Source organism: Scleropages formosus, chromosome 9 (assembly GCF_900964775.1).
Source record: "Scleropages formosus chromosome 9, fSclFor1.1, whole genome shotgun sequence".
Lineage (NCBI taxonomy): Eukaryota > Metazoa > Chordata > Actinopteri > Osteoglossiformes > Osteoglossidae > Scleropages > Scleropages formosus.
In genome coordinates this window covers 27,399,604-27,415,485 of record NC_041814.1, presented here as the reverse complement: position 1 = coordinate 27,415,485, position 15,882 = coordinate 27,399,604, and the positions used below count along the sequence as shown (strand labels likewise).

The following is a 15,882-nucleotide window of genomic DNA, read 5'->3' as shown; positions in this document are numbered from 1 at the left end:
AGGGTCTCTCTATGGGACGCCTGGCACCGTCGGATACCAACAGGTGCGCTCGAATCATGCTGGAAACCGAAAGCAGTTCTTCCAAGCGGAAAGCAAGGCTCTGTTGTTAGACTTCACTGAAGACCCGGAGTTCAGCAAAGATTCACTTTAACTGGAGCGTAAACAAAACGAAACCAGAATTACCAAGCTCTGTCACACAACGTGCTGTCAGAAAGTCAGCGGGTGGCTCAATAATATCATTAGAGTATTTCTAGGTATTTAAAGAATTAGATCCCTTTTTAGAGACGTCAAACGCAAAACTTAATCCGCCCACAGCTCGCTTTCTCGGTGTTTTGAAGGAACGTGGCCTCCTTGACACTCACGGAAACCGAGGAAGGAAAACGCAGACATTCGGAGAGTTGGTAAGGAATTTCATTGCGATGGATCAAAGGCACGGAATTAATTAGAAGTAGCTAAAGCAAATATTTACGAAGGCTACGGAGGCTTCTTGTACCAGACAATGGACTTGTGGATGGGGATCTTGGAAGAGATATAAATACAAAATCAAGACGGAAAATATTAGATTAGGTGGGATCCAGCCTCTGTTGAACTGCTCCCATGATGCATCAACTCCAACAATAATAATAATAATAATAATAATAATAATAATAATAATAATAATAATAAAATATAATTATTAGTAGTAACAATTTTTTACTGGTGCTTTTGTTCAAACCTATAATGTTAGGTTTGTACGCTAAGCTTCTTACAGTGATTTACCTAATTTTTTTATACAGTTGGGTAATTTTCTGGGCAATACTTTGACATTTTTGAAAAAAGTATAGGGCATTATGAGTTTCACTGCAGCTCAGTTCTTTCTTTAGAGGAAGATGTATTAGTTTTAGTAGGACAGGTAATTAACTTGAGCCAATAAACCCAGAGATTGGAAAGTCAGACGCAAATCCTACTAGGAAATTAATTTCATACTATTCAGCTTGGACTTACCATTCATTGTACTATGAGAACTATGGGAAATGTGGTTGCTTTCTCCTTGCTAATGCTTCTTCAGGGCACAATGAAAGGTTAAAGTACAGTCAAGCTTTGGAAGGCACTCAGCATGTAAATGATCCATGAAACCATTACAATGTGTGTTTGCAAGAAGGTCAAATAGGCTAATGTACTACCTCTGACAGGAAAACTAATAAATCATCATCATCAGGATTATCACCATTATCATCGTCACTCAACGTGAAGGGTGCGTGGTTAACTGTAAGGACAACGTGGAAGAGTAATTATGTAAAGAATAAGGTAATAAAATGATATCTCTCTCTGATTTTACCACCTGGTTCTATTCACGAGAGCATGGAAGCCAATTACCTCCAAAACATGATGGTGAAAGAAATGTGTATTTATATCCTTCTGAGAACCAGCGCTTAATTTCTGTTCACTGAAGGGGACATATTTTTGTGTACACCTCCAAACAGCAAATGCTTCAATGCTAGGTCCTAATGCAAATGACAAAGAACTTTCTAAGCTTTTAAATGTCTTAACATGTTTCGGGGGCGGAGCTTGAACAACTTCTTAGAAGTAAATTGAAAAAACATCCCAGGAGAATAAATACAGTGATCCCCATGGGATTTTAATGGGATTTGGTGATATTACTATTAATTTTGAATTCAGAAACACAAAAAAATTGCCTTTGAAACTAACAGTAATTACAAAATTAAGGTATGAGAATTCACCCAACAGATGGTTTTTCAGGAGCTTATTATCTTCCTAAGGAGAGGGAAGACAGTAGTTTAAATAGCAGTAGACAGTCTATCAATGATTCATCACCATTATCAGTTTTGGAGTGGAGCAGCACACTTCTGCAAATTATACGTGTTTCTCTGCTCATTTTAATTCCATACTTGCAGCCTTTTAAGAAGCGCTATAAGTACATGCCTTTAAAGTGACTGATGTAAAATATAGTGGGAGTCAAAATCCTGTGATGTGCTTTATTATCATCTTTAAAATGCACTATAATATGAATCTTAGTAACTAAGAAAAGCCTCAACTTGGGGTAAGGCTGATGAAGATGTGCTGAAGATATGGCATTACCTAAAGGGCTGGAATTACCTGGAAGGGCTGGCTGCTGGTGATCACAAGCTCTTGCCTGTGCCAAAGGTTCCCCTGGTCGCCGTAGCGAGCCCACAGCGTCTGGCCTCGCCCACTGGCAGCTGTGCGCAAGAACACAGCCAGGCGGAAGATATGCTTTCCATACATGTGGTAGTTGAAGCGGAAGATGCAGTTGCGGGTGTCAGAACTGGGGGGCTGCGGTTTGGTGGTGGGTAGGAAACCGCGGCTCACCAGCACAGCTGTGTCCATAAACTCCTGTGGGGAAGAGGCTTCGATGAAGAGGTAATGTCCATTGATGTGGCCAAGGGTGTGGTCCCGCCAGGGTCCCGTGTCGGGTGTGGGCGTGGGGCCCTGGATGCGGGTCCAGTCGAACACGTCACCCTCCAACTCCTGCGTCCAGCTGCACAGGCCCTCTTCAAAGCTGCACTGCAGATCTGGAGCTGTGGAACCGCAAAAAACCGTGGTCACTTAACCGCTGTAGGTGTAACTGGCCCAGAGAGATGCATATTAGTAGCAAATGTGAGCAAATAAGAAATTTACTGACCAAGTACATTAAATCATAAAAGGAATTGGACATGGTGGATGTCCATTCAAATGCATTTAACAAAAAATAACAATTAAAGTGGTGCATTAACCATAAGCAGGAATCCCTTAACGTGCAAAATTAATGTTTCTGAAAGTGGAGTGAATATCGACAAACCTATTTTCCATTATTTTAAATGAGGAGAAATAATAATGCGTTCCCAACTCATCCAAATCCCTAAACAAATTTTCTGCAATATCACAAGAACACTGTAAAACACTCAGCTGAACTTTCAACCCATGTTTTCGGCGTGATAAAAAACGCATTTACTCACTTACTGCTCCAGGTTATTTCACATTTTTCTTTTTAACTGATAAGTTTTCCACAGAATGAGCAATAAATCAAGCAGGGATCCCCTGAGCATGTCGTGTTTATTATGAACAACTTTCTAAAACTGCTCTGTGCTGCTAAAATGCTCATACATACCTGGAAAGCCAGCTAATATTTTTTTGCTAATTGTTCTGTTGTCTGCATAATCAATTAATTGAATAACACACCCAATAAGGCAGACAGACACTCACATGGAATTTCATACACCTCCCATAACGCCCCACTCTCTTAAAACAACACTCTCACATTTCTAACACACCAGCAGACAGAGAGATCTGAATGCTGACATGCTGACAATGGTACATTGTTGCACTTCTGCTTCACTTGGTCGATGCATAACTTTTTTTGGACATTGAATTAGGGATCAAAAAAATCTGTACAATGAAATTTATCCAAAAGCCTAGAACCGTTACCCCAAAATTTTGAAAAAAGAGTTTGTAAATCGAGGGATGTCTGTAGTAACAAATTTTGAAGTAGATGTCATACATAATAGGCAAACAGTACTAGAAATTCTGTCCAGCTCAACCCATACAGTTATTTCCCAAGTTGCGTAGGTGTACTTAAAGTTTTGACAAGTATTGTATGTAAGTCATTGCACCTTATGAGCAGCAACATCATAGATTAGTGGAACATGACCAGGTAAAAGTCCCATATGATCCAAGTAGGCAGAATTGGTTAAACACCAATGATTAAGGGTCAGTGTCCTCAGGAGAGGTTTGAAGGTCAGGCATGGCCACTCACAGCAGCCCTCTTCATCAGATCCGTCCCCACAGTCATCCACCAGGTCACACACCAATGACCGGGCGATGCAGCCACGACTGCTGGTGCAGTGGAAGCGGTCTTCCCCAAGGCACTCCTGGACCGGCGGTGGCAGGGAGCAATTATGGAAGACAACATCGTCCAGGGCAGAGATGCCATCAAAGAAGGTCAGGCTGAGCTTGGACAGGGAGAGCTGGAAGGGCCTGGCGACTCGGCCCAGGTGCACGGTTGCGTTGTGCCATTGGTCACCTTGATCATACAGTGTCCGCCAGAGCATCGTGATGTTGTCCATGCCCTCGACAAGCAGGTACAGAACTGCTGCGCCCACTGAATGGCCTGAGTTGTAGTGCCTGGGTGGACATTTAAGCAATGATTTCAAAGCTTCATTCAAGATGCACATGGTGGAGAAGAGTACAGAGCAGGAAAACATGATTTGTCTACGTGTGACAAACATGGTTAAGGAACTGGACTGTTCTTAGGATCAAAACTAAGGATGGGTCCTTCTGGTTTTGCTTTTTTGTATACAAATTTATTTCCTCACCAGAAAGTGATGGTGCACCCAGGGCCAGCCTGGCTGTACTTAGGACTCCTGAGGATGGCCTTCTGGGCCAACCTGGTCCTGTTCTTCAGCGCAAACATGAAATGTCCTGGGAAAGCAGAGGGTTTTGACATAGCAGTACTTTCCCTGCTCAAGACACAGTTCAAGATCTCCATCGAGGGGCTTTGAGAGGTGTAGAATTGAACCCTATCAGGGTGTGCCCTTATGTGTCAAACTGGGGATTGAGGGTTTGAGCCCTACCTTGGCTGCTGATTTCACTTGGATTTAAGATTTTGACTTGTGACTAACTGCTGGCTTAAGACCAAGAATGAGCATTTCTGTTTGACACTTGAGTAACATATTCTACTGTGAAAGTGAATAACGCGTAAAACACAGTAACTTTGTGGCATGTTGGAAGACAGAGCCTACACATACACAGCCTACAGAACACAAAAATAGAATGAAGCATAACACGTTACCATTACACACACACACACACACACACACACACACACACACACACACACACACACACACACACACACACCCTAATACCTACCTTGACTACTTTCATGCTGGTAACCGACCCACCCTCAGACATACACCTAATTACTGTCAAACAGACAGTTGCATGACTCCCCTAATTAATACCCTGTTTGACAGTGAGAAGGGACTTGTCCTGGAGAGACAGAAGGTCCAGTTCTGATTCCTTTCTCTCCTATACCTTAGCCAGCCTAAGATTTCCAGAATACACGAGAAAGTCCATAAATCCTAAGTAGGGATCTTCTTGTCCCACAGTCCAGTACATTTGTCATAAACTTCTAACCTGGTAGGTCATTGGAAAGTGAGTAATGAGCACGAATGTACACTTGCACATCTGTTAGGCAACCTACCCTCCGCGGAGTTCATGGTGTGGTCCCACGGTGGGGTCTTGCCCTGAAACTCAGGGGGAATCGCGACGGCCGAGCTCCTGACCCAGTCGAAGCCGTCTCCAGCAGCAAATTCGTACCAGCCGCATGGGTCCCGCTCAAAGTCACAGTATTCAGCTGCAACAAAGGCACAGGCACTGTTATAACGCTCCTTGGATAACACTATCCAAATGTCAGTGGGATTTATGGGGTATGACACAGTTTTAGGCTTATGGGTACAAAGCAGGGTAGACACCTTTAACGAATTGCATCTTAGAACATGACTCCTTTTACCGACTGCCCTTGTCCTGAAGAAGCACACTTGGAGACAAGGTGTGAGAAGGTCCCATAACACACCCTTAAACACTGGTTCCCAAACTTTTCTGGTGATGATGCCAGATATAATCTTGTTGTGGCCAGGTGCAGTGTTCATGACCAATTATTTTGATTTGTTGTGTTAATTACTATGGTTTTAGTGAATTAAACAACATTGATTTTCAAAGAAATTTTAGAAAATCAGAAAAAAAAAAGATGAAAATAAGATTTTCTTTCACAATCACTGATTTTCTCAGTGCTACTCAGTATTGCTCCATTTTTTTTGTTACATCTTATAAGTTTGGGATTGCCTAACTTATGGTAACGTAAAAGTCATTTCTAAGACTTTCCTGTGACCCTCTTTTAGGTTGCATCCATGTGTTTGGGAACAACTGCCCTAGAAGATCTCTACTCACGGCAATGAGTCTCATCCTCTCCACCAGGGCAGTGAGCCGTGAAGTCACACACTTTGCATACGCTGATGCACTCTCCGGTGCGGCACTGGAAGAAATCGGGAGGGCAGGGGAGTGGCGGAGGGGGCACTAGAAGAAGAAAGGGAAAAAGAAAGTGGAATTTTATGTACTGCACATACACAAAAAACACACACCATACAAATCAGTGCTTCCATACAGGATATCATTGTAAATGTGAGGTAAGATTTCACCAGATTCCTTCAGCAGGTTGTTGATACAATTTCGTCTAGTAAGCTGCATGGACACAGGTTTGAGACCTGAACTCTTCCATTCAGTTAAACATCATGAAACATCCGGTGAGATCCATACTGCACCTGCTACATGGTGACCAGGATGGCTGAGCTGGAACAGACACGTTATCCGCCCCATTATTAACCAAGTGTCTCTTGGAATCCTGGGATACAGAAGTGACTTTGTACAGTCCCATGAATTACATGCCCTGTACCCCTCTCTGCTTTCCCAGAGAATCTTGTCTTGCCATGTGTGCAGCAACGTCCCAACTAGTGCCAATGGGACACAGTAACCCAGGTGTAATAAAGGACAGTTCTGTACAATTGTTGATTTTATCTCTAGCACATTCCACAGCTCATAATTTTAATTATTTCCCAACTATGAGTCCGGTCGCAGCCAGCCTTCTAAAATAAAAGTCAGTCACATGGAAAAAAAAATCTATTTTACTATCATTTTATCATTATTTATTATATTATTACTATTTATTATATTATGTGCTTATTTAGCAGACGCTTTAATCCATTGTGACTTTTAATACTAGGTTTCTGCAATTACCGTAATTTCAAAGCTTTATTCATTGATAGAACCAGGCAGTTTTTACTGCATCATTTCAGGGTATGTTTTATGATCAACTGTACTACAGCAAAATGTGGGATGAGAACTCGATTAAAGCGCTGGCTCTAACCACTACACCACCCGCTGCCCTTTTTTTATATTTTTCACTACTACCACTAACTCGGGTTCAGGAGGGATGTCGCTGACATCATCCCCTTTACAGGCCCAGCTGAAAAAGCAGCAAACCGATAAAGCGAGTATCAAGCTTGGATCAATACCAATAAACATAATGGTGATGCTCCACCAAATTGAAGTAGAATTTTACTATACAATTATATGCCAAATACTGAAAAAAATTATTAAAATCAGTCTTTAACTTCCTGATGTGTTCTCATGAGGAATCAAGCAAAGATCGTTTATTTGTTCACTCACTAATTTGTTTAGTTACTCATTTGTAATGTAGGTTCGATCTGTGCATGTTCTAATATCCTAAAGTGAATCTCCTTTTTGGCTCCATGCTGGTCTAGGAAGCAATCAGCTGAAGATGCGTAAGGCAGGAAGGATCTCTGTAGCCTTTCAGGAATCTTGGAGAAACCCATATGTGTGCTTTAAAAAGGACGATTTCTCTCTTTTTGTTTGCCAGCCCTTTAATTTGATGTTTTCTATTTGAAAACTTTTCTCCGAGGCAGCTTACAATATTGGGTTTTCATCCTAAATTACCCGCAGTAATTTTCTCATTTATTCTGAGGGCTTTTTTTCTGTTTCAGTTCAGGGTAACTACCTTCATCATGGATGGTACAGCAAGAGGAATTGAACCCAGGTCCTTCAGCTGCAAAAATCACAGTCCTAAAGAGACCGCTGCACCATGTCCTGGCCCAAGTCACGCAGCTGATCTTAGCTTGTGCAGTTTTCATCTTTAAAATAGTGCCACTCATAGGATATTATTGTAGTGTCTCCAATCACTCCAAACACGGCATTCCAGGGCAGAGCAAACACACACCGCAGTTAAACGCCCGCAGTTTTCTTAAGCAAATTGCATCAAGCAGGCTCATTTTCGTCTGTAGCTCAACAAGTAAATGAATAAAACATAAAACTATAATGTGTGTCAGTTTCGATACAGTCTTCTGCTCTCAAGTGTTTAGCTATGCGACAGATTGTGGTAAAAGCGCCTGCTAAGTAATTCGATATCGTTTTTGCCTTGCCCATCACAGACGCACCCTCTCAGCTGCGGTGCCAACAAATCAGTGCGTGCAGCCAAAAAATGACAGCACCTACCGGGGATCATTCTCCAGCTGGCACTCTCCCGGAAGCTTGGGGTCTTGTCATCTGCGGCAACCCAGACCGCCCCACCCCTCTGGTGTATATAGTGACCTGGCAGAGTGACCGCCTCCAGGGTCACTGACCCAGGCATCCACTTGTCTCTGGACATCCAGAACGATGCCATGATGGTACCCACACCCGTGACCTCCCCCACGGTCATGGGGCCCACCCCTGAGGCAGGGTGGCGCAGGTAGAGGGAGGCATTGGCTGCCCACTGCAGGGAGGCAGAGCCATGCAGGCCCTGGTGCAGACCAGGGGTCAGTAGGGCAAAGACAGCGTCCTGGCCCTCACTGACTCTGGTGACTAGGGCGTGTCCATCAAGGTCCACCGACACATGTAGTGGGCAGGGGTCACTGGTGAAGAGCATTATGGGGCCGCAGTCTGGAAAAGGTAGGGAGACAGGAATAAAGAGTGAAAAGTTTAAAAGAAAAATATGCACCCTATGTATTGGTCACACAAATAAAGAAACACACCCACAAATAATGTTGGTGCCTTGTGACAGACTGGCATCCCATCCTGAGTGTATCCCCTCCCCCTTCCAGCCTTACGCCATGTGTTGCCGGGTTAGTCTCCGGCTCGCCGCGACCCGCTTGGGATAAGCGGTTTCGGTCAATGTGTGTATGTGCGTGTGTGTGTGCTTTATTGGTCACACACATATGGAGACACACCCTCAAATAATCAGTGTCTCTATTGGTCACACCCGAAGAGACACACCCAGAAATACAGCCAGTCCTCTGCTCTCTCACCTATTCGTCTCACCGTTTGACACTTCCATGAATAAAACACTTAGTTTGTTGTTCACCTGCACATATTATTTGGCTCTTTTTGTGTTTGTTTTTTCTGTGCCCATCACTCACATGCGTTGAAACACCACTCTTATAAATGCATATATTTACAAATGTTCAATCACTAATTGCTACCCATAATGAATAAAACATCCCTTTGCTGTTGTCCACATGCAATCTCTCAGATCTCTCTTATGAAACCCTAACAGCAGCTCTCCAGCATGGGAGCAGCAATGGCCCAGTTCAGCTGAGGAGAATGTGATGACCCCTGGTCTGATAGAAGAGGTTCATAAACAAGCCTGGTGCTGCTTTCCAGCAAGATGAGCAAAGCACTTTTCACTTCTCGCCCAGCTAAAAAAATTCGCTCTCCTGGGGGCTGTTGTGTTCTACTGAACACCGGTAGCAGTAAATACAAAAAGTGGAAACAAACCAGAAGAATCCTTACAGGATTAGGTCTGCACCCAATCGTCTCCCCTCTTGAGGCAGAAAGCAGTCTGATCCAATCACAGGATCAGGGCAAAACAGCAGAAAATATTTGTCGTGCCAGAGGTGAAATAGTCATGCGGCCTTGAGTCTCAACTCTGCAGTTCCCAATAAAGAGCCCAAAGACCTGGATCTACACACCATAGATCTACACTCCAAGGGCCTATATTCCAAAGAGCTACACAAGAAGGATGTATACACCAAAGATCTCTGCACCCCAAAGAGCTACACACCTATCTACAAACTCTGTACCTACACACCAAGGATCCACATAATGAGATACACAATGAGCTAAAAACAACAGACCTACACACCAAGGATCTAAATCCCAAAGATCTAAATTCCGAGGAGTTTAACACCTATCTATAAACCATTTACCTAGAAACCAAGGATCGAAAAAAACAAGGAGATACACAACAATTAGCTACAAACAACAAATCTACACAACAAGGATCTACATCCCAAAGATCTACATCCCAAGGATCTACACAAAAATATACAAACCGCGATCCTCCATGCCATGCATCCACTCGTCAAGCTTAATCTGACTACAAATTCATTTCGACACATGTAATTAACCACCTTCAGGCACAGTTGGTATTTAAATAAAGGGCATCATTAATGACTTTCATAATCAACTGTGTACCTTGCTGGTCTCACTGGACCCGCTAGACTCATCGACATTGAGAACGTGCCATTTCGTCAATGCTACTTCCAAAAGGACTACTGGACAAGTTACCAGTGAGAGTAGAAAAGACTTGCAAATCTGACTGATCACCTCACTTTGCAGCATCAGTGGGAAATAGGTTAAGAAAGATGATGTCAGTTTTTCCCAGTTAAAATCTGATTGGCATGCTGGGTATCAACACGCAACACAGTATTTAATGGCCTGGGATGGCCTGCACTTGCCTGAGATGTTTCCACCAGGAATGGGAAGGGACACATTAGCCAGGGAGCATGGTGGCGTCACCTGGATGTCATCCAAGGACACTGCTGCAAGTTTCCCATTCAAGGAGGCTAGGAGCACCAGCTGAAGTGCGGAAACAAGAATTCAACAGCAGGTTTCTCCTTTGATCATATTGTTGGGGTAACATGGCACCGTGCTCCACAAGACCTTGAAATTTTCAGCCCACCTGGAAAGGCATCTTATTTTCAGGACCTTCCAACTTTATGTCAACCTCCAGGTACCGCCAAGATGCACCAGTGGGGTCATGAAGGCTGGCCAGGTGAGCAAAGTCTTTTCCCAGGGTGGTCCAAGTGAGGATTCTCAGCTCTGCCCCGTCGGATAACTGGTACCAAAACCTCAGCTACGGAGGCCAAAATTAGACGCAGTGTGACGAGTCACTGACATCTCAGTATCTTGTTCGAATTTTTTCCAAATTTATTAAACAATAATGAAGTATTTAACACAGCTCAAAGTACAACCAGCACCCCAAGTACAAAAACTTCATGCTCCATGCCATAAATTTAGGAATTACCATTAAGAAAAAAGAACATCAACACATTCTCTCATTAAAATGACACTTTCACATAACTGTACATAAATGACAGGCCATCAGAGATTACCAATTATCAGAAAGAAACATACATAAAATCACCAACTAGCCAGCAGTACAAGATCAGTCAAATTGGTCAAAATCACATTTGCTTTGCATTTTCATAAAGCTGTCTCCTTTATAGTCATTAGACTTAAAAACACCCAAGCATTTATATTTAAAGGAATATAACCACAATAGTCTAAAAATACTACTGAATATCAACAATGCAAACGAATGAATTTAAATCAACAATTAAATAATTTTTCCAGACAAAATTTGCCCTCCTCCCAGGGCAGCCCCCACGCCCCAGGTTAGATACTTTCGTAATAATGCCAAAGGGGCGAGTCCTACCTGACAAGGAGGCGGGGCTTCTGGAACTTTAATCAGGACTGGACTTCCAAGCGCTGCCACAGCAGAGTGATTGGCAGTGCCTCCCACGAAAGCGAAGGACCCTGGTGGTAAAAGAATAAATAACGCAGGAGAACACTGAGGGACCAGTAGGAGTGTGTGATGCACTGTATCAATTCATGACACCCAGGCTTCAATCACATATTAGGGTTCTTTATCACTCCTGCCAGGGGTTTCACGCACCAGTTCCAGTGCCCGGCGTATGGTCTGCGCTGGGGGCTCCAGGGTAATCACCGGAACGGCCGTCCACTCGCTTCCAACCTGGATCTCCGCAGCCCAGAGGTTCCCAGTGGCACCAGCCCGACTCGAAGGAGCAGGCGGCCGCGCAGGCTGTGCCCTCTGCAGACGGGAGCGTACGGGGCTCTTCAGGAACAGGGCACCCAGCGGGAAAACGGCGAGGCTCACGAGGAGGAGGCCCCCCCGTTGCCGAAGGACGCTCGACAGCAAAACAGAGCAAAAACGACCTCCCGGAGGACGGCGCTCCTGAAATATTAGACTCGACGTGTATTAATAAGGTTTATGATTCTGCCAGCAATCTCTCTCGCAAATTTATTTATATTTTATTCCACATGCGTTCTGACTGACAGCCCCTTTGATCCAGAGGACAAAAGACATATCGAATTGGACAGAAGGCAGTTGTTTAGGACGCAGACCTGAAATCTGAATGTCACAGGTTCACTTCCCATGAGGGGCTCTGCTGTTGTACCTTTTAGTCCTTTACTGGGGAGGTGAGTGTGCTCAGCCTGAACCAGTGTAAATGACTTCAACTGGCCCAGTAAAATATTCACCTAGATAAAATTTTAGTCAATTTGGATAAATTAAAGAAAATATGAGATAGATAGATAGATAGATAGATAGATAGATAGATAGATAGATAGATAGACAGATAGATAGATAGATGCAGTCCCAGTACTGTGGACAAACGATTTAGAAATTGAATATACAGGTCTTCCCCACAGGGTAGCCCAAGGGCATGTAGTGAACAGTCTGTTACAAGGAGATCGAGGCGATGATCTCCGACTATGAACCCTGGAGTTTTTTAATAATCCCCCAAAAGGGCACCGAAATGCAGGAGCGTCACACTCGGTCATCGCGTGGCAAAGTGTTTTGTTACGCATCCAATCATACACACACGAGTGCGCAGAGACTCCTAGAATGACTTGTACCATGAGTGCAGAACTGCTCAGAAATAAAATATATATGTAGCATTACATATTTATCTTAACTAAACACTACTAGTGTTTTCCAAGATTTTTTTATATCCTGGTATTCTAATAGTTTGTCTTTACAGCTGAAAAGACACCCAGGGGGTTATAAGTTATTAGTTATATTTTCAAAGTGAAGTGATCAAGGTTCATCGACATAAGGGTGCGTGGTCATAAGAGTTACTAACTTTGGATCCGAAAGTCATGGGTTCAAATCCCACCTGCTGCTGGTGTACCTTTGAGCAAGGTAATTACCCTGAAGTGTTGTGGTAAAAATTATCCAGGTATGAATGGTTAAATAATTATAAGTGGCTTAACATGATAAGTCGCTTTGGAAAAAAGCATCAGCCAAAGTAATAAATGTCAGTGTCATGGAGGCCACACCCACCCCGTAGTGCTGTGCTCCCCAAGGTCAACCAAGGACAGTCAGCAAAGCGGACGCTGTCCAGGGCCAAGAACGCCATCTCACCATCAACACGGCCTTCGAGAACAACCTGAAGGAAAGCATGACAAAACTGGACACTAAAAGGAAAGAGCGAGTTCTCCAAAAGCATGGATGTGTGTGAAGGTTTCTTCTCAACGGAAATGTCATCGTAGAGAAGATCCCCTGAAGAATAACAATAATGTCAATTGTAAAATAAAATATTTTTTTCACTGCTCATTCACCTCTACAAACTGCAAGAATGACGTTGTGAACTCTGAGAACTTCTCGGGCTGTGAACACACCACCTGACGTGATCTCACATGGGGTCGAGACCCAAGCCAGGTTTCAGAGCGCGGCAGAGCAGTTTACCTCGAATTCCTCCTGGCCAGAAAGCGGGATGTTGACCCCCGTCCACATGTCCTCTTTTCCTTGGTCGCCGTGGAACAAAACCTGGTTTCCCTACAGTAAAAAGGGTTGGAAAATCTGTGCAGATTGTTAGTGTTTCTTTGTCATCTTTATTCCTCATTATCTCTCTTATCATAATTTACTTCTAATTATGCTTTACTTACTCTTTGTTATATTACTTTCCATGATATTGCATTATATTCATTTTTTGTCTTTTATTCTCCTTACTCCATTATATTTTTACTTGTACAATTTCTGTCACTTTTCTTTGTCTGCTGCGGAACTTTCTAGAATATCAAACTCCTCCGTGGAAGGATTCTTTTATGGCTTGACGAGAAAAGAAGCGAGGTGAGCTACAGACCGCCTGCCTGTGATGGGAAAGTTCTAGTGAAATCTTACGGATCTGTAATAAACCAGTTTTTAAATCTTGTTTATGCCTCGTCACCGAGGCTTCAAAGCACCTGCAACCGAGCAGAAAAGATCAAATCCATGAGAAGAATAACAGCCTTTTGTAATTATTCATTATTCATTTAGCCTCTTCAATACAGGTTTGTCCTGCCAGTTCAAAGGAGACCTCGGGCGGCGAATATTATTTCACACATTGTTTTTTTGCACCATTTTTTCAATCGCTTCCTGCTTTGTACTTTTTATCTGCCTTGTCCATGTAACCAACCTGACATACAAAAAGTCTCACATTAGCACACCTAGTAACCTTACATGTTATGCTGAAACATATTTAAAATGTTATCTAAGAATAATAATAATAATAATGATAATCCATCCATCCATAATAATAACAACAACAATAACTGTTATTCAAACAATAATATATAATTAACAGGGTAACACCTCTAATCACCATTCCATACTGGTTCACTACCACTAAAGGGTATCATTGTTTTCTCATAAAAAGTCACGTGAAGTACTGAGATAATTATGAATTCTTTCCAATATTTTTCCTCTGTAAAATAAATACATTTATTACTGTAGAAATGACTTCATTACGATATAAATTGCTTGAACGAACAGGAATCCTACCCAGGTTCTACCCTGATTTGCCCACCTCCCGGTGCTTTCGGGAAAGGCTCTGGAACACCGTATTCCTCACTTGGACAACACTGAGAGTGAATGTCTATATTAATCAACTGATATTTAATTCATTTCTTACAGTCTTAATTTGTTGATGAATATATTAATTAACTGCATACATGATCACCGTCATTGACCCTAATGGTCCCTGACAGTGTGTCCCGCTGATTGGTCTCACCCCAGCGGTGCGAAGCCACACCCTCAGGTCACTGTGGCCCCAAAGGCTGTACTGAAAGCTGAGGTTGCAGATGGCCCCTGAGGAGGGGAAGGTGGGGCTTTCGAGGTGGGCAACAGCAGCAGAGGCACTGGAACCCCCATCCAGCCAAAGGTAGTGGCCTCAAAAAGAGGAGAACATGCAAATGTCAAACCTGACATTGAAAAATAGACAAAACAGAAAAATGCAGTAGAGCCCCCTGGTTTAATTATCATGTAAATTCTTGTACTCATAATATGCTCATAGTTATTATGTATAGTATACATACTATTCATATATACAATATATATGTATATACAGTACTGTGCAAAAGTTTGAGGTGCTTGTGGGGGAAAAGCTGTAAAGTGAGGATGCTCCCAGAAATGATGCTCTTAATTAATGAACTTCCTACAAAGCTTAGTAACCATCCATCCTCAACAACCGCTTGGTGTGGTGGGCTTGTCCGGGTCCTGCTCTCTGGCGGTTCGGGGGTCGAGTCCCGCTTGTGCGGCCTTGTGATGGACTGGCGTCCCGTCCTGGGTGTGTCCTCTCCCCCCTCCGGCTTTGCGTCCTGTGTTGCCAGGTTAGGCTCTGGTTTGCCATGACCCCGCTCTGGACAAGCGGTCTCAGACAGTGTGTGTGTATGTGTGTGTGTGTGTACTTCCTTTCATCCAAAACCCTTATTGTAATACTGTAACTTTTTGCAAAAGGAATGCTTGGAAATTTAAAATATGCTCTTTCCTATTCACACTAATGCAGAAGAAATTTAATAACTGTCTAAAAGAAAATTTTTTGTGAAACATCTAAGTGCCTAAGACTTTTGCACAGTACTGTATATGTTATGTATAATATTGTATATAATTATAATAATGTATTCATACTCATTTATTATGTACACACACACACACACACATTGTCTGAAACCGCTTGTCCCGGCAGACCCGGGGTCGCAGCGAGCCGGAACCTAACCCAGTATATAATAATACACACACACACATTTTCAGAACCGCTTGTCCCATACGGGGTCACGGGGAACCGGAGCCTACCCGGGAACACAGGGGCGTAAGGCCAGAGGGGGAGGGAACACACCCAGGACGGGACGCCAGTCCGTCGCAAGGCACCCCAAGCGGGACTTGAACCCCAGACCCACCGGACAGCAGGACTGTGGTCCAACCCACTGCGCCACCGCACCCCCCTACCTATATATAATAATAATATACTCAAAATATACTACTAAATTATT

General features: G+C 43.2%; 1 protein-coding gene across 1 annotated transcript in view; it reads right to left on the bottom strand.

The window, feature by feature from the left end:
- The window catches only part of malrd1 (MAM and LDL receptor class A domain containing 1), a 92,553-nt gene that overhangs the window by 63,996 nt on the left and 12,675 nt on the right, over nt 1-15,882 (bottom strand). The window contains exons 7-19 of the mRNA XM_029254858.1: nt 14,625-14,782; nt 13,322-13,411; nt 12,917-13,022; nt 11,507-11,662; nt 11,267-11,367; nt 10,511-10,684; nt 10,287-10,407; nt 8,065-8,490; nt 5,947-6,072; nt 5,201-5,353; nt 4,311-4,416; nt 3,752-4,119; nt 2,098-2,537 (exon numbers count right to left, since the gene is read on the bottom strand). Of these exons, the coding sequence (XP_029110691.1) occupies nt 2,098-2,537; nt 3,752-4,119; nt 4,311-4,416; nt 5,201-5,353; nt 5,947-6,072; nt 8,065-8,490; nt 10,287-10,407; nt 10,511-10,684; nt 11,267-11,367; nt 11,507-11,662; nt 12,917-13,022; nt 13,322-13,411; nt 14,625-14,782 (2,525 nt within the window). The remainder of the gene's footprint in view (nt 1-2,097; nt 2,538-3,751; nt 4,120-4,310; nt 4,417-5,200; nt 5,354-5,946; nt 6,073-8,064; nt 8,491-10,286; nt 10,408-10,510; nt 10,685-11,266; nt 11,368-11,506; nt 11,663-12,916; nt 13,023-13,321; nt 13,412-14,624; nt 14,783-15,882) is intronic.